Below are 25,145 nucleotides of genomic sequence, written 5' to 3'. Positions count from 1 at the left end.
ATCAAAAGTTGAAAACTGTAAGGCAGTGATTGCCACTATTTTTGTACTACCTTAAGATGTTCCCATTAAAATCCCCCATTAAGTAAGGTATAGTGAAATTATTCAGATTTTCTAAATAAAGATTACAACCTTTTTTAAAAAAAAGATTTTATTTATTTGAGAGAGAATGAGCAGGGTAGGGGGGAGCAGAGGGACAAGAAGACTCCCCGCAGAGCGCAGAGCCTGACATGGGGGCTTTATCCTAGGACCCTGACTGAGATCATGACCTGAGCCAAAGTCAAATGCTTAACCGACTGAGCCGCGTAGGTACCCCAAGATTATAACCTTTTATTTTTGAAAAATGCTTGCGTTCTCTCTATCTACCTATATCTTATTAATGAGATACTGAGAAATCCAGTAGGGTGAGGGGGAAGCCCAGAAAAGTTTGAAGAGGTGCAACATAAGAGTCTGTATTCTTTGTCCTTGGAACTTAGTAGGTATTTAGTGAAGTTATACTTAATGAATAAACATTTCCTCCTCTATCAGTTCTTATGGTGGAGCCTTAGCCAACCCCTGTGTGCTAGTTGTTCTTCCTTCTGAGCTTTAATAACATTTGTATCTACTTGTCTTAATACATGTCACATTGAATTGTAATACTGTAATTTATTTACATGTCTGTCTCCCCCTACTGGCCATCAATCTTCTTGAGGGCAAGAACTGTGCCTTTTTCTTTGTATGGGGAGCATCTGGCTGTTATTCCATATTCTGTGTGTCCCTGTTTTATGAATGAATAAGTGTTCAGATAATTTTTATAGTACACACATGCACACAGTATGGGGGGGTATAGATAGCAGTCTATCAGTGTGTATATATATATCTGCCTCTGTGTGGCCTTAAGGTAGATAATGTTGATTTCTCAAAAACATGGAACAGAGAAAATGAGAACACTTTAAAGTTCACTTGATTTTGGGGATATGTATGTATTCATATGTTTGTGAAGGGTGGGGGAGGATGAGAGCCTGAGCATGTTTCTTCTTTTAAAGTGTATATAAGTGCATATTAAGACTAATCAAGTGGGGATTTGGCATATGTTGCAAAAATCCAGATTTAATCCATCTAAATTCATAAAAATATGCCCTCAAACTTTTTTTTTAAATAGCAGTATCATGATGTGGGACATGAAAATCTAGTTGTTTCTTGACTTCTTATACCATCACCAGCAGAGGCTCTGTAATTAAAATTTTTTTCTCAGGCAGTGGAGTAAGATCAGAATCTTAGAGAAAATAGGAGATGAAGAATTAATCTTGGTAAAAAATATTGGCAATTTCATCTTTATAGAAGGTGTGTAAATAAATGTCACTTTGACTACAAATTTAGAGAATGAGAACAAATTTTAATAGCATACACAATAAATTGTACTGAGTTCAAAGCACCCTGATATAAAATGGTCTCTGGTTAGGAATAGTAATATTTTTCAGTCAGAATAGATGAATGACCAGTAACATAATTTGTCAGGTAAAAACTAGAATTAGAAATCAGGAATGGTAGGGGGCACCTGGCTGACTCAGTTGGTGTAGCATGTGACTCTTGATCTCGGGGTTATAGGTTCTAGCCCCAGAGTGGGTGTAGAGATTACTTAAAAATTTTTAAAAATCTTTAAAAAAAAAAGAGAGAGATCAGGAATGGTAGAATAAACAGTGGCAGAGCTAGAAATGTAGTGTCCCTTAGCAAATACCAGAAATCTCCCACCCTGGGGGAAGATCTTTTGTTAACCTCCTATCTACAAAGCAATTTTCTAATTTATAGAGAGTCTCATTTGTTTCCAAAAGGTCCCACCATTTCACCTCTCTTTGCCAGAGCCATTTCAGTTGTCTGGAGTCTCCTTCCTTTGCCAATTTCTTCAGCTGCCTCAAGCTACCGGTGTGGCTGAAGTTTCATTCCAAACTAGCGTCAGCATAGTGCCGCAGTGAAGACCATTGGTTCTAGAACCAAAGTGTCAGAGTTCAAGTCCCAGTCACACCAATTTTACTAGCTTTGTAACTTGGGCAAGTTACTTCTGTCCTTCATTTTTTTGTAAAGTAGGGAGGATGATAATGTTTTATGGGTTTGTTTGGTTTTTTTTTAAGATTTTATTTGAGAGAGAGAGAGCAGGAGCGGGGGTGGTGGTGGGGGTGGGGTGGGAAGAGGGAGAGGCAGACTCCCTGCCGAGCAGGGAGCCTGACATGGGGCTTGATCCTGGCATCCCGGGATCATGACCTGAGCCGAAGGCAGATGCTTAACTGACTGAGCCACCCAGGCATCCCCAGAGGATGAAAATCTTATAGGGCTGTTGTTTGCCTTCAGAGCAGTAGCCTTTCTGGGTGTCATTAATAGTAACAGCCTTTTCCTACTTCATGCAGCTTATTCCTTCTCTGATTTCTTTGTGCCTTTGGGGATGAGAATTGCCTAAGCTCTCCAGAAAGAACTACTTCTAACATCTGGTAGATTGAGATATGTGAAGGTTTGTTTAATAAGGGGGCAGGGGTTATGGGAGGACAGGAGGAAGATATGGAAGTCCCTAGGAGGGTTACCCTGCCAACCTCTGCCAGGTCTCTCCCTGGTCAGGACACAGGGAGCTGGGTCTAAAATTAGATACTCTTTGAATAAAGAGAGGCAAACCTGGGGTGGGGGGACTGGTATGTAGCAGATTTTCCACATTGTATAAGTTTATATGGGAGCAAGACTGAGATCTTAGTTGGAACCAGATTGTAGAGGACTTTATTTTAGAACAAAAAGGGACCTTAAATTACTTACCTCCAAGGGAAAATTAGGATCTAGAGAAGTTAAATGATTTACTTAACTGCCTAAAATCACACAGCAAAATAGTAATAGTAGAATTGACACTAGATAAGTTCTCCCTATAGACACTTTTGCTTTCTTGTTTTTCTGTTATCCAAAAAACTTAGGTCAATTTTACCTTTTTTCCCCCTCGTTTGTAAAATAATGCCATCCTATTTCCTGACTTTCATAGGGTGATTATCTTAGGCAAAAAAACCTGTTTGATATAGAATTTAAAATGATAAAATTGTACATTAGTTCTCTAGGGGTGGTTTTTGGTATATTGTGTGATTTTTAAAAATTGTGGCAAAATATATATAACATAAAATTTGCCATTTTAACTATTTTAAAGTGTACATTTCAGTGGCATTAATTACATTCACAGCTTTGTGCAGCCATTATCACTATTTTCGAAACTTTTTGATTACCCCAAATAGAAACTCTAACCATAAAGCAGTAACTCCCCATTCCTCCTCCCCACAGCTCCTGGTAACCTTTAATCTATTTTCTGTCTCTATGAATTTGCCTGTTCTAGGTTCTTCATATAAGTGGAATCATACAATATTGATCCTTTTGAATCTGGCCTGTTTCACTTAGCATAATGCCTTCAGGGTTCATCCAAGGTGCAGCATGTGTCAGAACTCCATTCCTTTTTAATGCTGAGTAATATTCCATTGTGTCAATATCCCACATTCTCTTTACCTGTTTATCTGTCAGTGGCCATTGGGATTGTTTCTACCTTTTGACTATTGTGAATAATGCTGTTATGTATATTAGTGTGAAAGAATCTGTTTGAGTCCCTGCTTTCAATCTTTTGGGTATATACCTAAAAGTGGAATTAATGGATCATATGGTAATTCTATGTTTAATTTTTTGAGGAATGCCCTATTGTTTTCCATATAGGCTGTACTGTATTATGTTCCCACCAGCAATGCATAAGGGTTCCAATTTCTCCATTTCCTTGCTAACACTTGTCATTTTGTGTTTTTTTTTTTAATAATAGATATCCTAATGGATGTGAAGTGTATCTTATTGTGGTTTTGATTTGCATTTCCCTGGTGATTAGTGATGTTGAGCATCTTTTTGTATGTGTATTGGTCATTTGTTTTTGGTTTTGTTTTGTTTGTTTTTAAGATTTTATTATTTGACAGAGAGAGAGCGCATGAGCACAAGCAGGCAGAGTGGCAGGCAGAGGGAGAGGGAGAAGCAGGCTCCCTGCTGAGCAAGGATCCCGATGCAGGGCTCCATCCCAGGACCCTGGGTTCATGACCTGAGTCAAAGGCAGTCACTTAACCAACTGAGCCACCCAGGCGCCCCTGTTTTGTTTTTTGGGGTTTTTTTTAGATTTTTATTTATTTATTTATTTGACAGAGAGAGAGAGACACACAGCAAGAGAGGGAACACAAGCAGCGGGAGTGGGAGAGGGAGAAGCAGGCTTCCCGCGGAGCAGGGAGCCCGATATGGGGCTTGATCCCAGGACCCTGGGATCATGACCTGAGCCAAAGGCAGACGCTTAACGACTGAGCCACCCAGGCACCCCTGTTTTGTTTTTTTTAAGATTTATTTTAGAGAGAGAAAGCAAGCAAGCGCCTGTGCAGCTGGGGGAGAGGCAAGGAGAGAGGGAGAGAGAGAATCTCAGGCAGACTCCATGCTGAGCACAGAGCCTGACATGGGCTTGATCTCATGACCCTGAGATTATGACCTGAGCTGAAACCAAGAGTTGGATGGACGCTAACCAATTGAGACACACAGGCACCCTGTATTGGCCATTTGTATATTTTCTTTGGAGAAATGTGTATTTAAGTCCTTTGCCCATTTTTGAATTGGGTTATTTTGTTGTGAGTTCTAAGAATTCTTTATGTATTCTAGATATTAATCCCTTATCAGATACATGATTTGCAGATATTTTCTCCCATTCTGTAGTTTGTCTTTTCACTTTGTTGATAGTATCCTTTGCATAAAAGTTTTCAATTTTGATGAAGTCCAGTATGTCTGTTTTTTTCTTTTGCTTTTGGTGTCATGTCTAAGAAATCCAATGTTATGAAGATTTTCCCTGTGTTTTCTTCTAAAAATGTTAGAGTTTTAACTCTTTTGGTTAGGTCTTTCATCCATTTTGAGTTTATTTTTGTATATGGTGTGAGGTAAGGGCCCAGCTCTATTCTTTTGCATGCAGATATCCAGTTTTCCCTGCATCATTTGTTGAAAATGTATTTAATCTTAATTTAAGTCTTAGAGCCACATGTGGCTAGTTGCTACCATATTGGACAGCACAGGTAAAGATGATCATACCATTTTTGTCCTTTAATCTGTTAATGTGGTGAATTATATCAGTTGATAGGAGTGGAAATTTTTAGAACTAACAAACTGCTTTTGCATTCCTGACACGTTATGGTAGTTCATTAACTACTTAACTTTTTTTAGTCACTTGTCTATTCATATAAAATCAACTAAAATGGCTATGGCAATTGTTTAGAAAAAAATTGCGCTTTATCAAAAAATGTTATTAAGCAGTGTGTCTTGAATTAGTCTACATCAGACCCTATTCTGATATTATCAAACTACAGTGCCTTTTTTTTTTTAATTTGAGAGAGAGAGAAAGCGGGGGGCGGGTAGAGGGAGAGTGAGAAGCAGGCTTCTCGCTGAGCAGGGAGCCCAGTGTAGGGCTCCATCTCAGGACCCTGAGATCATGACCTGATCTGAAGGCAGACGCTTAACTCACTGAGCCACCCAGACACCCCTGTATTGCTTTATTTAAACATGTATGTGTATTACCTTTTTTCTTTTACAGATTGCCAATCATTTTTTATTGAGATACAATTCCTGTGCTATACAATTAACCCTTTTAAGGTTTACAATTCAGTGGTTTTTTAATATATTCACAAAGTTGTGCAGACATTACCGCTATCTAATTCCAGAACATTTTCAGGACCTCAAAGAAACCCAAAACACATTGTCAGTGATTCCGCATTTCTTTTTCCTCCAGCTCCTGGTAACCACTAATCTACTTTCTGTCTCTATAGAAGTGCTTATTCTGGACATTTCACATAAATGTTATCATATAATATGTAGTCTTTTGTGATTTTGTTTTGCTGAGCATTGTTTTCATAGTTCATCTGTGGTGTAGCATGTATCAGGATTTCACTCCTTTTTATTGCTAAACAATATTCCATTGTGTGGATATACTATTTTAAATATTTTACTTATTTATTTGACAGAGAGAGAGAGAGATAGCAAGAGAGGGAACACAAGCAGGGGAGTGGGAGAGGGAGAAGCAGGCTTCCTGCTGAGCAGGGTGCCTGATGCGGAGCTCGATCCCAGGACCCTGGGATCATGACCTGAGCCGAAGGCAGACGCTTAACGACTGAGCTACCCAGGCGCCCCTGGATATGCTTTTTTTTTTTTTTTAAGATTTTTATTTATTTGTCAGAGAGAGAGAGAGACAGAGCACAAGCAGTGAGAAAGGCAGAGGCAGAGGGAGAAGCAGACTCCCCGCCGAGCAAGGAGCCCGATGTGGGACTCCATCCCAGGACCCCGGGACCGTGACCCGAGCTGAAGGCAGCCGCTTAACTGACTGAGCCACCCAGGCGTCCCGGATATGCTATTTTTATCTACTCCTCAGTTGACGGACCTTGGGGTTGTTTCTGCGTTTTGGCAATAATGAATGATATTACGAATTTTTGTGGGTATATGTTTTCATTCTCTTGGGTACATACCTAGGAATGAAATTGCTGGGTAATATGGTAACTCTATTTAATGAGGACCTGCCGGACTTTTTCCAAAGGGGTTGTACTATTCTGCATTTCCACCAGCTATGTGTGAGGGTCTCACTTTCTTCACACCCTCGCCAGCACTTATTATCTGACTAGTGGGTATGAAGTGGTGTCTCCTTATGGCTTTTATGTGCATTTCCTTAATGATGAGCTCCCGACTGATGATGTTTCATGTGCTTATGGAGCTGGTTATATATCCTTGAGAAATAACTATTCAAACCCTTTAAAAATTTTTTTTGTCATTTTATTATTAAGTTGTAAGAGTTCTTTGTATATTCTAGATGTCTATATAGATGTAGATATATATTCCGGATACTTGTGAGATACATGATTTGCAAATATCTTCTCCCATTCTGTAGTTTTATTTTTCTTGATAGTGTTTTTTGAAGCACAAAAAGTGTTAATTTTGAGGAAGTTCAGATAATTTATTTTGTTAGACTATTTTGATGTCATATCTAAGAATCCATTGCCTAATCCTAGCTCATGAATATTTACACCACATTTTCTTAAGAATTCCAGTTTAAGCCTTTACATTTAAGTCTTTGATCCATTTTTAATGTTTGGTCTTTTTTTTTCCTTTTTTTTTTTGTATATGGTATGAGTTAGAGGTCCAACTTCATTCTGTCACATGTGGATATATAGTTGTTCCAGCAGAATTTTTTAAAAGGACTCTCATCCCAGGGTGCCTGGGTGGCTCAGTCAGTTAAGTGTTCAACTCTTGATCTCAGCTCAGGTCTTGATCTCAGGCTTGTGATTTCGAGCCCTGCACTGGGCTCCTTTTCCCATTGCATTGTTTAGGTAGGCATCCTTGTTGCAAATCAGTTGACCGTAAATGTAAAGGTTTATTTCTGGGTTCTCAGTTCTGTTCTACTGATCTATATGTCTGTCCTCATGCCCACACCACACAGTCTTGATTATTATATAGCCTTCTAGTAAGTTTTGAAAGCAGGAAGTGTGAGTCCTCTAACATTAATTTCAAGATTGTTTTGGCTATTCTGGTTCCCTTCGTTTCCATAGGAATTTTAAGATGATTTTGTTAATTTCTGCAAGAAAAAAGGCACCTGGGATTTCATTAGAGATTGTGTTGAATCTATAAATCAGTTTGAGGAGTACTGACATTATAATAATAAATTTTGCTGTCCATGAACACAGGATGTCTTTCCATTTATTTAGATCTTTAATTTCTACAGTGTTTTGTATTTTTCCAGTGTACAAGTCTTGGGCTTCTTTTGTTAAATTTCTTTCTTTGTATTTTTTTGATGCTATTATAAATGGAATTCTTTTCTTAATTTCATTTTTGGATTTTTCATTGCTAATATATAAATATATAACTGATTTTATTAACTCTATTTTTTGTGTGTGTGGATTCCATAAAATTTTCTATGTACAAGATCCTGTCATTTGTGAATAGAGATAATTTTACTTTTTTCTTTCCAAACTTGTATGTCTTTTTCCTGCTTAATTGCCTTCACTAGAACTTGTAATACAGTGTTGAATAGAAGTGACGAGAGCAGACATCCATGTCTTGTTCCTGATCTTAGAGAGAAAGCTTTCAGTCTTTTACCATTAAGTATGATGTTAGCTATGGGTTTTTGGTAGATGCCCTTTATTATTAGCTGGAGGAAGTTACCTTCTATTCCTAATTTATTCAGTGTCTTTTATCATGAAAGGGTGTTGAATTTTGTCAAATGCTGTTTCTGCATTTATTGAGAGGATCATTATCATTTTTGTCCTTTTTTTTAAAGATTTTATTTATTTGAGAAAGAGTTGGGGTAGGGGCAGAGGGAAAGGGAGAAGCAGGAGCCCTGCAGAGCAGAGAGCCTGATGCGGGGCCCGACTGAGCTGAAGGCAGGCGCTTAACCCACCCAGGTGCCCCTCATGTGCTGATTTTTTTTTTTTTTTAAGATTTTATTTATTTATTTGACAGAGTGAGAGAACACAAACAGGGGGAACAGTAGAGGGAGAGGGAGAAGCAGGCTCCCCACCAAGCAGGGAGCCCGATGCGGGGCTCGATCCTAGGACCCTGGGATCATGACCTGAGCTGAAGGCAGATGCTTAACCATCTGAGCCACCCAGGTACCCCCATGTACTGATTTTTAAACTTAATATTCCATAAGCACTTTTCAATGTTATTTGTTGTAATAAACATGTTAATGATGACATTATATTCACCAGAGTCTATGTTAGCCTTGGATGGCTTAGCCGTTTTCCTATAGGACAAGTCTAGTTTTATCTGACCTTTAAAAAATGATTTCTCTTTCTCACCTCATTCCACTCCCCCAAATATCTAAGAGAGGCAGATGGTTTCTGGCATCAGGGAATATTCCCTGCTCAGAATTCCTGATTTCCTGACTCTGCTCTGCTCTTTTACTTTTTAGGTGTATTACATAAAGGCATCTTAAGACAATGCCCTTCCCATCGATTCTTTTTTACTACATGTTTAGAAAAGAGAATGCCAAAAGTTTCTATATAATGATTGATAACCTATTTGCATCTAACCTTGCCTCATTGTCTTTTCTTCAGCTAATCATCTAGGAGAGATATTAGTATAACTAATATTTATATCCCTTGAGCTTGATCTATCAGTCCTTGAGTTAATCTAAGTAGTCATTTATATGGCCATTTTTACCATTTAATATAGTTAATTACCACTTGACTAAGGGTGGTGAATATTTTTTAAGGCAGTTTAAAAATTCTTTTCATCATTTGGATCCTGGAAAATATGAGTTTGCTATATAGTTTGGTCATCTAAATAGAATAAACAGTTATTGGTTATAAACTCACTTTTGGGGTGCCTGGGTGGCTCAGTCGTTGAGCGTCTGCCTTCAGCTTGGGTCATGATCCCAGGGTCCTGGATCGAGCCCCGCATCAAGGCTCCCTGCTCGGCGGGAGGCCTGTTTCTCCCTCTTCCACACCCTCTGCTTGTGTTCCCTCTCTCGCTGTCTCTCTGCCAAATAAATAAATAAATAAATAAATCTTTAAAAAAAAATAAAATAAAATAAAAAATAAACTCACTGTTGACCCTGCAAAGTACAAATTGCTTTTGAGTGAAAATGTGGTTGGAATAGATTTCGGTGTTCCGTTTATGCCTGTTATTTTCTGTGACACTGGGTTCAGTGAGGGCTGGCATCTATGGGAGGCCAATAACTTCCTTTGGGCTGCCTAAAATTGCCTGTATGGAAATCACCTAGAATAAAGAAGCACAGCACGCTGGTAAACCATTTTGAATTATTTGATAATGTTGATGGGCTAGAGGAGATTGGTGGCTGCTTTCCTTAGTATTTAAAGTGGCCTTGTCTTTTGGGTTTTACCTATAGCAGATTGTGTTACTGCCTACTGATTTCCAAGCTTATTGCAAAGATTGAAAATGTTTTTGTGCTTTTTTTTAAAGATTTATTTATTTGTTTAGAGGGGGGACGGGGGGCAGAGGGAGAGGGAGAGAATCCTCAAGAATACTCCCTGCTGAAAGGTAGCCCGACTCAGGGCTCAATCCCAGGACCCTGAGATCATGACCTGAGCTGAAACCGAGGGTCAGACATTTATTTATTTATTTATTTATTTATTTATTTATTTATTTATTTATTTTAAAGATTTTATCTATTTATTTGAGAGAGAGAGTGAGAGAGAGAGAGAGAGAGCACAAGAGGGGGAAGCGGGAGAGGGAGAAGCAGACTTCCCTGCTGAGCAAGTAGCCCGATGCGGGACTCGATCCCGGGACTCCAGGATCATGACCTGAGCCGAAGGCAGTCGCTTAACCAACTGAGCCACCCAGGCGCCCCAGGATTGAATATATTTTTAAAGCACTTAGAGGGGCGCCTGGGTGGCTTGGTTGGTTGAGCGACTGCCTTCGGCTCAGGTCATGATCCTGGAGTCCCAGGATCGAGTCCCGCGTCAGGCTCCCTGCTCAGCGGGGAGTCTGCTTCTCCCTCTTCCCTTCCCCCTCTCATGTGCTCTCTCTCTCTCAAATAAATAAATAAAATCTTTTATTAAAAGGCACTTAGAGACTTGCTATAGATGTTTGTTTACTTTCACCCGAATTTACGTTAAGAGGGGGATAGACAAAAAAACAACAAACATTCTTGACGGTATTAGAACTGATACGGGGCGCCTGGGTGGCTCAGTTGGTTAAGCGTCTGCCTTTGGCTCTGGTCATGATCCCAGAGTCCTGGGATCGAGCCCCACATCGGGCTCCCCGCTCAGCAGGGAGCCTACTTCTCCTTCTACCTGCCGCTCCGTCTGCTTGTGCACGCTCTCTCTGACAGATAAATAAATTAAATCTAAAAAAAAAAAAATTTAAAAACTGATACAAATAATTTTCACATTATTGCTGATATACCAATTGCAACAATCAAAAAGAAAACAATCCAGATTCATTTTTCTGTTGTCTTTAAGTGGCTTGGCTGGAGCAAGAGCCTTCCACATATCCTTATACTCTCTATATTGAAAATGTAAATGGAAGAAGAAATCTTCTTGAATATAGGAGGAAGAAAAGGAAGGAAGGATGGGGGAACTTCTGGCTACCATGTTAGAAATGTTGGGATAATCAGGGTGATTATGTCCTCCTTACTGAAGAAGAATCAGTAATGGCAGACCTAGGAAAGGTTGAAGTTTGAAAACATGACTGGGGGGGGTGCCTGGGTGGCTCAGTTGGTTAAGCGTCTGCCTTCAGCTCAGGTCATGATCTCAGGGTCCTGGGATTGAGCCCCATATCGGGCTCCCTGCTCAGCGGGGAGCCTGCTTCTCCCTCTCCCTCTGCCTGCCACTCCCCCTGCTCAATCTCTTTCTGTCTGTCAAATAAATAAATAAAATCTTAAAAAAAAAAAAACATGCCTGGGATTTTTTTTGACAAGTGTATTAGAAGTTACTGCACAAATGAGAGGAGGGGACATCTACATTTATTTTGATGGTATTGTCCTTGCTCTATGATACTTGAAATTCATCTTTTGGAGTTCTCTTCAAAGACGCATAAATGAAGTGTGTTAAGGAGGGGAACTGAGGATATCTTTCTTTTTTTTTTAAGATTTTGTTTATTTGAAAGAGAGCACAAATGATGGGGAGGGGCAGAGGGAAAGGGAGAAACAGACTCCATGCTGAGAGGGGAGCCTGATGTGGGGCTCAATCCCAGGACCCTGAGATCATGACCTGAGCCGGAGGCAGACGCTTAACTGACTGAGCCATCCGATGATGTCTTTTAGAAAAAACAAATTCATTCAGCCACTGAGCCCCTGAAGCTACTGATGGTGGCTGGTATTGATGACTGCTATACCTCAGCCCAGGGGCTGTTCTGCCCGCCGTGGGCAACGTTGCTAAGGCCGCTTTTGACGCCATTTCTTTTTTTTTTTTTTAATTTTTTTATTGTTATGTTAATCCCCATACATTACATCATTAGTTTTAGATATAGTGTTCCATGATTCATTGTTTGTGCATAACACCCAGTGCTCCATGCAGAACGTGCCCTCCTCAATACCCATCACCAGGCTAACCCATCCTCCCACCCCCCTCCCCTCTAGAACCCTCAGTTTGTTTTTCAGAGTCCATCGTCTCTCATGGTTCTTCTCCCCCTCCGATTTTTTTGACGCCATTTCTAAGACCTACAGCTACTTCACCCCTGACCTCTGGAAAGAGACTGTGTTCACCCAAGTCTCCCTATTAGGAATGTACTGACCATCTTGTAAAAACCCACACCAGAGTCTCCATGCAGAGGATTCAGGCTCCATCTGTGGCCACCACATAGTTTCATACAAGAAAAATAAAGTGAATTAAAGCTTGTTAAGAAACAAACTCGTGTTAGAAATTGTCAGTGAAAATACCCCCCCATAAATGTATCTAAAAATATTTTGAGCAGTGATGGCATTATTGAAATAAGTGAAACGCCTCCCAAAATTAGGTCTTCTTTTGGCCTTTGAGCTGGGACTTTGGACAGCAAAGATGCTAGGTAAGAGTGTTAATGAGTTTTTGCCAAATAATGGAAAAGCTATCAGGTATCCCTCAGTGTTTCAACCCAGACGTACCCTGGTATGTTAAATCTGGCTCTCCTCTGCTGTGTAATAGTCATTTTTATTTGCTTTAATTTTTATTTCTTATTACTCATTTCTGCCCCTTCCCTGACCCCCACTCCCCAAAAGACCTTTCCCCAATATCTAACTTTAAATTCCAGGTTTGGTTGTTCTTAGCACATCCTAGGGTAGGGTTACTGTATTTACCCTTGCCTCTATCACACCCACAGATGATTGTCCTGTGTGTGTGTATTCAAGAAATTTCAGCAAAATTTGCCACTGGCTAAAGTAAATATACTAGAAGGTAAATTTGTAGCAGAAGCATCATGTTATCTTTTTTTAAAGAATAATAGCTTGTGAAATATTCATATACTGTAAAACTCACCTGTTTAAATGTATGTAATTAATTGGGTTTTTAGTATATTCGCAGAGTTGTACAAATATCACCATTCTCTAATTCCAGAATATTTTCATGGCTCCTGAAAGAAACCCAAACCATTAACAGTCACTTCCTATTCCTTTCCCCAGCCCCTGGCAACTACTAATCTACTTTCTGTCTCTATGGATTTGCCTATTCTGGACATTTTATGTAAATAAAATTACATCATCTATGATACCTGGTCTGTTGCATTTGGCTTCTTTCACTTAGCATAATGTTTCCAAGATCCTTCCATGTTGTAGCTACATACCAGTATTTCATTCCTTTTTATGGCCAAATAATACTCCACTGTGTAAATATACTACATTTTTTAATCTGTTCATCCATCAGTTGACATTTGGGTTAATGCTGCTATGAACATCTGTGTACACGTTTTTGTGTGGACATAGGTTTTAAATTCTTTTAGAAATGTACCTAGGAGTAGAATTGCTAGTCATAAGGTAACTCTATGTTTAATTTTTTGAGGAACTGCTAAGCTGTTTTTCAGAGTGGCTGCACCATTTTACATTCCCACCAGCAGTGTACAAGGCTTCTAGTTTCTCTACATTCTCACCATCACTTGTTATTGTTCACATTTTTTAAAATTTAAAAAATTTTTTTAAAGATTTATTTATCTGAGAGAGTGAGCAAGATAGAGCACGAGTAGGGGGAAGGGCAAAGGGAGAGGGAGAAGCAAACTCCCTGCTGAGCAGGGAGCCCGAGGCTGGGCTCCTTCCCTGGACTCGGGGTTCATGACCTGAGCTGAAGGCAGACACTTAACCTACTGAGCCACCCAGGCGCCACCCCTATTGTCCACCTTTTGATAATAGCCATCCTAGTGTGTGTGAAGTGGTGTCTCCTTGTGGTTTTAATTTTCATTTCCCCTAATGACTAATGATATTGAATATCTTTTCATGTGTTCATTGGCCATTTATATATTTTCTTTCTTTCTTTTTTTTTTTTTTTAAGTTTTATTTAAGAAATCTTTACACCCAACCTGGGCTCGAACTCAGGACCCTGAGATCAAGAATCCCAAGCTCTTTTTTTTTTTTTTTTTTGAAGATTTTATTTATTTATTTGTCAGAAAGAGAGAAGAGTTGCAGGCAGAGGGAGAAGCAGGCTCCCCGCTGAGCAAGGAGTCCGATGCGGGACACGATCCCCGGACCCTGGGATCATGACCCAAGCCGAAGTCAGATGCTTAACCGATGAGCCACCCAGGCATCCTGATTCGCATGCTCTTCTGACTGACCAGCCCAGCACCCCTGTATATTTTCTTTATTTTCTTTTATTATTTTTTAAAAGATTTTTATTTATTTCTTTGACAGAGAGAGACACAGCGAGAGAGGAAACACAAGCAGGGGGAGTGGGAGAGGGAGAAGCAGGCTTCCCACCGGGCAGGGAGCCCTATGTGGGGCTCGATCCCAGGACCCTGGGATCATGACCTGAGCCGAAGGCAGACACTTAACAACTGAGCCACCCAGGTGCCCCCCCCCCCCCCCCCGTATATTTTCTTTAGGGAGATATCCTTAAAGCTAAATATTGATGGTTTGCTATTTGGAATCCTATTATCTAGGTTAACTCTCTTTTGTCTGATGTAAAGGAGTTTTTGCTTCATTAATTCAAATGTTTTAGTCTGTTCCTAAAGATTGTTTTAGAGAACTATTGTAGAGGGGCACCTGGGTGGCTCAGTCGGTTAAGTGTCTGCCTTCAGCTCAGGGTCCTGGGATTGAGCCCCGCATTGGGCTCCCTCCTCAGCAGGGAGCCTGCTTCTCCCTTTGTCTCTACCCCCCGGCTTGTGTTCTCTCTCGCGCTCTCTCTCTCAAACAAATAAATAAAACCTTAAAAAAAAAAAAAAAACAACTAATACAGATACAGTTCTTTCCCCTATGAAAACACTATATTTTGTATCCTGACCTGAAATGTCTATAAAGACAGTTGGTCCCCAATCTTTAGTGGACCTTATTTGGTTATATTTCTATTGTAAATTTATATCTCTAGGCTCAAAGAGGTAGTAGAGGTAAAATTCACAAGTAGGGAACCAGTGACTCATCAAAATTTTGTTACACTCTGAACATTCGGAGGACATTAGCTGACCTTTAGTTGAGAGAAAGATGTATAAGGCAAGGAAGATTGATGTTTGACATAACAACTGAAGTTGAAAGTATGTGAAATTGAAGTGTGCATGTGTTTATGAGCTCTTTTAGATAGGCATGAAAAAGTACATGATTTGATCTTTATGTCCCTCTCTCCTCAGCGTGGTACCATGCGACGACGCTATGAAGATGATGGCATTTCAGATGATGAAATTGAAGGGAAAAGAACTTTTGACTTGGAAGAGAAGCTCCACACCAACAAATATAATGCAAATTTTGTTACTTTTATGGAGGGAAAAGGTCAGTATCCTTTTGGTTCAAGGGACCTATAGTCCCTTGATGTAGGAAGTTGTAGATTCTGGGAACTGTGGGCTCAGCATCTCTGCAGCTAAATATTGCCTGTTGATGTTGTGATGCTGTTTATTTTCTCTTTTGACACAATGCCATTCACACACACACACATACACACACACCCCACCCTCCCCTAATCCTCCCACCCTGTGAGTCATTCCCTGCTATATGAGAAGAAACAAGCATTTATTAGGGCCAGGAGCATTGTTGGAGTTTTTCCCTGAAGGCCTTTCCCTTCTCCTCCCATCCCTTGTTTTGGGTTTAATTAAAAATAGTACAGTAAAAATTCATTTATGCATGCACCCCCTCCCCCCAAACAAAACAGAGGTGGGATTCCATATGCACCATGCAGCTTTTCTGCTCCTTGGCAAACTGACAAGGATGTTATGGTATGTATGGTAGTGGACAGAATTAAATTTTTTGGCTATTAAGAGACAAGGTGATGATAATTTCTGTTTAGGATTTAGAAGATGACTCAGTTATAGTACTACCCCCGCAGTTGGTTAAATTCTGAATTTACTGTGTAAATACAGACTTAGCAAACCCCTTGAACCTTGCCTCTCAGTGTGCTTTTCCTGTATCCTAAGCGATGCTTCTTAATAACAAACATATATTGTCTAACAGAGCAAAACTATATACACAGAGACAGCAAACACTATCTCCACCTTATTACTTACGATCTTTTTTTATGGTCCTTTCATCTTTTTCCAACTATACTTCTTGCCTTTCTAATAATTTATTATGTTTTCCTATGGTGACAGATTTTAATGTAGAGTATATCCAGCGGGGTGGCTTAAGAGACCCTCTGATTTTCAAGAATTCTGATGGACTTGGAATAAAGTAAGTATCCTTGGCCTGATTGGATATGGTTGTGAAATGACCATGTTACACCAGGGCTATAGACAGTGCAGTATTGATAACCCAAAGCAGTAGATAATTGAAAATAATCCCCATTTAGATTTTAAAAGCATGTATTTTTCTTTTTTGTTACAAAAACATTTCATGGTTGTTATAGTTAAATGAGAAAATACGGTGAGCTAAAAAGAAATATCTTAAAATCTATTACCCTGAGATGTTCTTTCATATATTTATATTTATATTTAAAATATATTGTTTTATATATATTTAACATATATTGTTAAACCTAAATGTAAGATTTATGTGTCTCAACTTAGGAGTTTTTTTGGGGCGCCTGGGTGGCTCAGTCGTTGGGCGTCTGCCTTCGGTTCAGGTCATGATCTCAGGGTCCTGGGATCGAGCCCCACATCGGGCTCCCTGCTCCGCGGGAAGCCTGCTTCTCCCTCTCCCGCTCCCCCTGCTTGTGTTCTCTCCCTCACTGTCTCTTTCTCTCTGTCAAATAAATAAATAAAATCTTAAAAAAAAAAAACAACTTAGGAGTTTTTAGTACTCTAAGAAAAAACTCACACTGACTAGAGAAGGTGTGCTTCCCATTTATACTTACTGGTGTTTGTTTCGTAGGATGCCAGATCCAGACTTCACTGTGAATGATGTCAAAATGTGTGTGGGTAAGTATTAAGCTTTGTGGGCTTTGTGTCTTTTAGGCAAAGATTTAAGACTTGGGACTGAGTTCTAAATTTCTGACTGAGATTTAAGGCTTAGGAACATGCAAGTACATTATTTGATTGAAGTATACTACTTGAAGTAGTTTTTTGATAGAAACTACTATTAGCAACTGAGAATTTTCTCAAAGGGAGTTACAGAGTTGCTTCATTTAGTACTCATTAGGCGTAGGCATAGAACTCTACTTCTTTCCTACCTACTGTTTTATCACTGTGTCCCTCCTTCTCTCTATGAAGAGCCTGTTCGAGGACATTTTATATCTCTGAACCAAGAATGAAACTTCATTCATATCTGTGATTCTCTTCTGTTCTCTAAAAGCAGTACAGAAATGTCCTGGAAATTTTCACCAATGCTACATTTGGTAACTTGGTCAACGTTTAAAACTTTTTAAGCTGAAGCATGGAACTCTTGATCTGGGGGTTGTAGGTTTCAAGCCCCATGTTGGGTAGAGAGATTTCTTAAAATCAATCAATCTGTGTAAGCTGAGAAATAGATAGATTAAAATTTCTCTTTGTCAGTGACTGGTTAACTTGTCTTTCATCTGATTTATATTTCAAAATTTAGGAAAAGAAAGCAAATTGGATCGATCTAATTAAAGAAAAAAACTTCCTGGTGTCAGTAGAGATTCAGGTCAATTTTCTGCAGACCATTTGGTGTTCAGTGTAGCCCTGAGACCCACCAGGATCCTTAGGAATTCAGACATGGTCAGTCTCCTATACACATTAGAGCAGTATGGATTAAAACCTTTTGGAAATGTTTCCATCAGGTCATGAAACAAAGGAGGTTTTTCTGATGCTTTCCTCCCAACATTACAACTAAAGTTTTGTCCTCTATGTTGAAGTTCCAGTGCAACCTCTTGCTTTGGAAATTAGGTATTGCAGTACTGTCTCTTAGCCACTTGAGGGCCCTTTCTAGATAGCTGGATAACTTGTTTATCCAAGAGGTGAAAGTTACAGATAGCCCAGGTAGAGGAAAGTTCTCTAATTCCCTGTATTTTTCACTCCCTCACTATTTCTTTGTTATATTTCAGCTATCTGCCTGTCACTGTGTATTTTCTAATATCTAGCACAATCTCTGGAGTATAGTAGGTACTCAGTAAATCTATTGAGTAATTAAAATGCTTTCCCACTCTTCATAAAGCAGGGGCTCTCTCAGGGGACCTCAGAAAATCTTCTTGAGTACTTAAAGTCTATCATTGGACTTCTTTTCCTCACAGACCTCCAGGACAGTAATAAGTTAATGGACCACCATAGCTTTTCTCTGTTGGTCAGGCATTCTTATGGTTTGTGATCTGCAAATGCACTGCATCAGAATCATCTGTGGTACTTGTTAAAAATACTCTGGATTCCATCATAGACTTATGGTATCCAAATTTCTGAGCTATACACGTATGAGGACTTATTCAGTCACTTATTCAATCACTAGTCTCCTTTTGGATTTTTTCCCACTTCCTTCCCACTTTCCTATTTCTTCAGTAATATGTACACTGCTAATAATGATCTTTGGAACCCCTTAATAACCTTATATTTTACAAATAGATCTTTGGGTGGTGATAGATATCTTTGCCATGATTTAAAATACAGCACTGGGGCACCTGGGTGGCTGGCTCAGTTAGTTAAATGTCTTACTCTTGGATTCAGCTCAGGTCATGATCTCATGGATTGTGAGATGGAGCCCGCATTAGGCTCCATGCTCAGTGGGGAGTCTGCTTGAAGGATTCTCTCCCTTTGCCCCTCCCCCTGCTCACTTGCGTGCATTCTTTCTCTTTGCAATAAATAAATCTTTAAAATAGAGCGGTGATTATATCTAACCTAATAGACTTAGCATAAATTTCAGCTGATGCCTAACTTTATATCCATCCAAATTGTTTGAAGTCCAGGTTTTTTTTTCTTGGATAACTAATGATTGTCAAAATGTAGTGAACAAAATATTGGTGATTGCAATAATCCATTATCACTACATGTACTTTGGCTAATCCAGTCTTCTTTTCTATCTCAAGTAAATGCTACATTTCCAGTGTCAGTTCATGTCCCATAAAGAAGAAAGCCAGTCTGTCATGTAAACTTTCGGTGATGGGATATATTGGTTGAGAGTATAGACTCAAAACTGCCTGGTTTCAGATTTCAACTCTACTAATTACTAACTGTGTAACCTTGGACAAGTTACTTAAATATGAAGTGTTCAGAATAGTGTCTGACACATAGTACATGCTCGGTAAATGTTAGCTATTATTATGATTCATTATTTTATCTAAGTGCTCTGGTACATACAGAGTCTTAGGTGCTCTGGTACCATTGGCAGAATGGAATTGCTTTTGCTTTGATACGCATTCTTGAAGGAAAGTATTTACTTACTTTTTTTTAATTGTGGTAAAATACAAATAACATAAAATTTACCATTATCATAGTTTTAAAGTGTACAGTTCAGTGGCATTAAGTATATTCACAACGAGCAGCTATCACCAGTATCTAGTTCCAGAACTTTTTCATCACCTGAAATGGAAATATCTACTAAGTAGTCACTCCCCATTCCCTCCTATGCACATCCTGGCAACCACTAGTGTATTTTGTCTATGGATTTGCCTGTTGTGGATATTTCATATAAATGGAATCACAAAATATGTAGCTTTTTGTGTCTGTTATATATGTATTATATTACGTTCCAGCATGTAACAGCACTTGATTCCTTTTTCATGTTGAATAATATTCTACCGTGTGGGTAAACCACATTTTGTTAATCCATTCATTTATTAATGGACATTTGGGTTGTTTCCATCCTTTGTTGTGACTAGAGCTGCTATGAACATTCATGTCCAAGTTCTTGTTTGAACATCTGATTTTTGTCCTTAGATACATACCTACAAGTGGAAATCACTGGGTCATATGGTCATTCTCTTTTTAACTTCTTGAAGAACCACCACCCTGTTTTCCATAGCAGCTGCACCACTGTACATTGTCACCAGCAAAGCCTTGATTTTCCTTGCCAGCACTTGTTATTTCCTCTTTCTTTTTTTTTTTCTTTGACTTTTGGCCGTCATGGTGGGTATAAAATGGTATTTCAAGGCAATTTTGATTTAGGCATTCACATTTTCTTCCAAAATATGAAGGGTAGGTGTGGTTCATTGCCTTATATTATCAGTTGTATTTTATTGTATTCTGCCACATCTACTTTATTGTGGCCATATTCTTGTCTTTCTATTATCTCTTATCTGTGACTAGCCTATAAACTTCTTGGAGGCAGGGGACCAGGTCTTAATACTACTTGTTATATCCATGAAGGCCAGGCATATAGTAGGTGTTTGTTAGTTTCTTACAAATTGAACAGTCTTCTTAATATTCTACCAGCAGCTTTTTATTCTCTCTCTCCCTTTCTTGGCCACTATTATCTTAACTATTTTAGCTGTCCTGCCTCTCCATATCTTCTCTTAAACTGCTGCCTCTGCTTGCAGTTCTCTGTTGAATCTTTCTTATTTAGCTTCTGTTTATTCTAAGGCCCAACTTAAATGGCTCTTCTTTCTCCCATTTTCCTAAAAGGTTTCTCTGGTCAGTCCAATGTTATTTAAAAAAAAAAAAAAAGATATTTTCCTTTTATTTTTACAACTGTTTAATTGACACCTACTTTGTGTTAAACATTTTATTTCATTGACTAAATCCACACAGCAGCCTACAAGGTGATATTATTCCCAAGTTATAGAAGATACTAAGGTTTGGAGAAGTTTAACTTTCCCAACTATTATGAGAGCTGAGATTTAAATTTAGGTATCTTTGACTTTAAAGCTGTTGTTTTTCCCCCCATGCTATTTTACACATTCTGCCTTTTGTTGTAGTTGTTACAGTTGGTTGAGAATCTGATATAGATCTTTATGTCCATCGTGGTGTCTTTATCATTCAGCAAATATTTGTTAAATGAATGAAAAGGGGTTTATATTAGAAATGCTTAACAGGGGCGCCTGGGTGGCTCAGTCATTAAACGTCTGCCTTCGGCTCAGGTCATGATCCCAGGGTCTTGGGATCGAGCCCCGCATCGGGCTCCCTGCTCAGCAGGAGGCCTACTTCTCCCTCTCCCACTCCCCTATTGTGTTCCCTCTCAACTATATCTCTCTCTGTCAAAGAAATAAAATCTTTAAAAAAAAAAAAAAAGAAAGAAAGAAATGCTTAACAGGTCTGGGAAATAACCCTTTTAAACAAAAGAATGTATCACTGTATAGTGGATCCTTTATTCAAATTGTGGGAAGGATCTAGGTCCTCAAAACTACTTTAAAACAGTGTAGCTCGGTGGATAAGAGCATTGACTCTAGAGTTGGTCCAGGATTTTTGAGTTCTAGGATTTTTGTCCTGCAAGTTACCTAATACCTATTTTCTCATCTGTGAAATGGAGATTTTAGTACTTAACATTTAGAATTGATGGGATTGAGTGAGATATTGAATATAAGATTCATTGCCTGACCATACAGAAATATGCCATAGGGAATTGCCTTTAATATTACCTGTTGTCTTTCCCATTCTCCGTGGTTTGATTTTCTGTTGATTATCCTCTTGAGTGACAACTCTCTGTTTATTCCTGAATATTCTATATAAAGGACAGCTTGTTTCCTTCCACTTGTATTTTATATTCTTAATATATTTAAGGATAATAGTGGCTCAGAAGAGATGATTGATACACATCTTTCATGGCAGGGAGCCGTCGCATGGTGGATGTCATGGATGTGAACACACAGAAAGGCATTGAAATGACCATGGCTCAGTGGACACGCTACTATGAGACCCCAGAGGAGGAGCGAGAAAAACTCTATAATGTCATCAGTCTAGAGTTCAGCCACACCAGGCTGGAGAACATGGTGCAGAGGCCCTCCACGGTTAGTCTCCGCATTTTTTCCACATTATCATTGTCACCAAGAGGGTTGTTCATATAATGGGAGAATTTACAACTTTTTATACATACCAAGATGAAATTGATGAACGAGACAATTTGATAATAACCTTCATTTTTAGAAAATTCATCATTTTTAAAAATCGCTTAATTTTATATAGGGAGGGGCCATTTAATTCTGATCACCAGTAACCTAATTTGAGAATAACATTGGTCTTTGAATGTAATGGAGAAGTGTCTTAAAATTCATTCTTGGGGGGGCGCCTGGGTGGCTCAGTCATTAAGCGTCTGCCTTCGGCTCAGGTCATGATCCCCGGGGTCCTGGGATCAAGTCCCGCATCGGGCTCCCTGCTCAGCGGGGAGTCTGCTTCTCCCTCTCCCTCTGCCTGCCACTCTGCCTACTTGTGCTCTCTCAGTCAAATAAATAAAATTTTTTTTTTTTTTTAAGATTTTATTTATTTGACAGAGACACAGCGAGAGAGGGAACACAAGCAGGGGGAGTGGGAGAGGGAGAAGCAGGCTTCCCGCAGAGCAGGGAGCCCGATGTGGGGCTCAATCCCAGGACCCTGGGATCATGACCCGAGCTGAAGCAGACGCTTAACGACTGAGCCACCCAGGCGCCCCCAAATAAATGAAATCTTTAAAAAAAAAAATTCATTCTTGGGGGCGCCTGGGTGGCTCAGTCATTAAGCATCTGCCTTCGGCTCAGGTCATGATCCCTGGGATCGAGTCCTGCATCGCGCTCCCTGCTCAGCGGGAAGCCTGCTTCTCCCTCTCCCACTCCCCCTGCTTGTGTTCCCTCTCCGCTATCTCTCTCTCTGTCAAATAAATAAATAAAATCTTTAAAAAAAAATTTATTCTTAAAAGAACTGTCAGTAGGAAGTTGCCTAATTTTTATCTTGTGGGTTTACAATTGCTGAAAAGCTTGAGGGGAAACTAGTTTAGAGACAAGTGATCCTTTTTATGAGATGGTTTCTGGAGCAGATTCCAGTGGATGACTAGTATCAATAAACTGACAAGCCATCCTAAGGGAAAGTTGTTTGTTTTTGATCCTTAGCTCTCCTGAAGGTAGATACTGATTTAGCTCATCCCTTTGCAAAGTAGTGACTGTCTACAGAATGTTGAAACACCTCTTTCACTTTTGAAATATACCTAGTCATTTTTGGACCATTTTTATTCATTTAATTCCTATCTCAGAACTCACTTGAGTTACATATTTCACCTACAATAGCAGAACTAGCAATATTTTAATCATTTCTTTTTTTTTTTTTTTTTTAAGATTTTATTTATTTGACACAGAGAGAGACACAGTGAGAGAGGGAACACAAGCAGGGGGAATGGGAGAGGGAGAAGCAGGCTTCCCGCGGAGCAGGGAGCCCGATGTAGGGCTCAATCCCAGGACCCTGGGATCATGACCCGAGCCGAAGGCAGATGCTTAACAACTGAGCCACCCAGGCGCCCCTTATCATTTCTTTTAAAGTCAAGATCTTGGGTGCCTGGGTGGCTCAGTCGGTTGGTAGTTTGCCTTCAGCTCAGGTCATGATCTCAGGGTCTTAGGATCAAGCCCCACTTTGGGCTCCCTGCTCAGCGGGGAATCTGCTTCTCCCTCTCCCTCTGCCCCTCCCCACTGCTCCTTTTCCTCTGTCTCTCTCAAATAAATAAGTAAAATCTTTAAAAATAATAATAAAAAATAAAGTCAAGATCTCAGTGTTTTATTCTATTTTCATTTAAATTATCCTAATTATACCTTTTGACTTTCAGAGTTAAAATATGATCATTGCTTTTATATGTACACACCTATAATCAGCTTACTAGTAAGTGACATTGTTATTACCACGAAGACATTGAAATGTGCAGACCAACAGGAAACTGTTCTCAGTATTTCACTATTATCTGAAGAGACAGTATATAATTTTTTGTCACTGCTTCTTGTTACTGGAGATGCTACAACTAAGTACAGAATTTCTTGGGGTGCCTGGGGGCTCAGTCACTTAAGTGTCCTACTCATTTTTAAAGATTTTTTTTTTTTTAAGATTTTATTTACTTATTTGACAGAGACACAGCGAGAGAGGGAACACAAGCAGGGGGAGTGGGAGAGGGAGAAGCAGGCTTCCCGCAGAGCAGGGAGCCTGATGTGGGGCTCAATCCCAGGACCCTGGGATCACGACCTGAGCCAAAGGCAGACGCTTAACCGACTGAGCCACCTAGGCGCCCCCTTTTTTAAGATTTTTATTTATTTATTTGAGAAAGGGAGAGGGAGAAGCAGACTCCCCGCCCTGCAGAGAGCCCGATGGGGCGCTCAATCCCAGGACCCTGAGATCATGACCTGAGTTGAAGGCAGATGCTTAACCAGCCAAGCCACCCAGGCGTCCCTTGTGTCCTACTCCTGATCTCAGCTCAAGTTTGACCTTAGGGTTGTGAGTTCAAGCCCCATGTTGGGCTCCACATTGGGCTCCATGTCCAGCCCCATATTTAAAAAAATAAAAAATATTTTAGGTGGCTCTATTGGTTAAGCATCTGAGTCTTGATTTCAGCTCAGGTCATGATATCAGGGTTGTGAGATCAAGCCCTGCATCGGGCTCTGCATTGAGCATGGAGCGTGCTTAAGATTCTCTCTCTCCCGGGGCACTTGGGTGGCTCAGTTGGTGAAGCATCTGCCTTCGGCTCAGGCCATGATCCCAGCGTCCGGCTCCCTGCTCAGCGGAGAGCCTTCTCCCTCTCCCTCTACCTCTCCCCCTGCTCATACTTCCTCTCTTCCTCTCTCTCCAATAAATAAATAAAATCTTAAAAAAAAAAAAAAAAGATTCTCTCTCTCTCTCTCCTCCTCCCTGCCCCTCCCCACTCGCTCTTTCTCAAAAAAAGAAAATAGAATAAATGAAAAATAAATACAGAATTTCTCATTAGGAAAACTTTATCTCCCTAAAATGATAAAAATTCTTTTTATATTTATCATTTGTTTGGTCATGTGGAAATACAAGAAGACAGGTGGTTAGAATTTAGCCTTGTAAGGGGTACCTAGGTGGCAAAGTTGGTTAAGTTTCTGGCTCTTGGTTTTGGCTCAGGTCAGGATGTCAGGGTCGTGAGATCAAGCCCCTTGTTAGGCTCTGTGTGTGGAATCTGCTTAAAAGATGGTCTCTCCCTCTCCCCCCAACATACTCCTCTCTCAAATAAATTAATCTTAAAAAAAAAAAATTTAGTCTTATTATTAGTCAAATACGGTCCACTTAATAAAGAATAAAGGGCGCCTGGCAGGCTCAGTAGGTAGAACATG

The 25,145-nt window shown here is 39.7% G+C and overlaps 1 protein-coding gene across 4 annotated transcripts in view; it reads left to right on the top strand.

Annotated features, from left to right (window-relative positions):
* The window catches only part of KDM2A (lysine demethylase 2A), a 111,521-nt gene that overhangs the window by 48,591 nt on the left and 37,785 nt on the right, over positions 1-25,145 (top strand). For all 4 annotated transcript variants that reach the window (XM_078057737.1, XM_036067513.2, XM_078057738.1 and 1 more), the window contains 4 exons: positions 15,235-15,373; positions 16,186-16,264; positions 16,904-16,950; positions 21,682-21,860. In XM_078057737.1, the coding sequence (XP_077913863.1) occupies positions 15,235-15,373; positions 16,186-16,264; positions 16,904-16,950; positions 21,682-21,860 (444 nt within the window). The remainder of the gene's footprint in view (positions 1-15,234; positions 15,374-16,185; positions 16,265-16,903; positions 16,951-21,681; positions 21,861-25,145) is intronic.

This window comes from Halichoerus grypus, chromosome 11 (assembly GCF_964656455.1).
Source record: "Halichoerus grypus chromosome 11, mHalGry1.hap1.1, whole genome shotgun sequence".
In the NCBI taxonomy this organism is placed as follows: domain Eukaryota; kingdom Metazoa; phylum Chordata; class Mammalia; order Carnivora; family Phocidae; genus Halichoerus; species Halichoerus grypus.
Note: the sequence above shows the minus strand (reverse complement) of the source record. Positions and strands in the feature narration are given on the sequence as shown.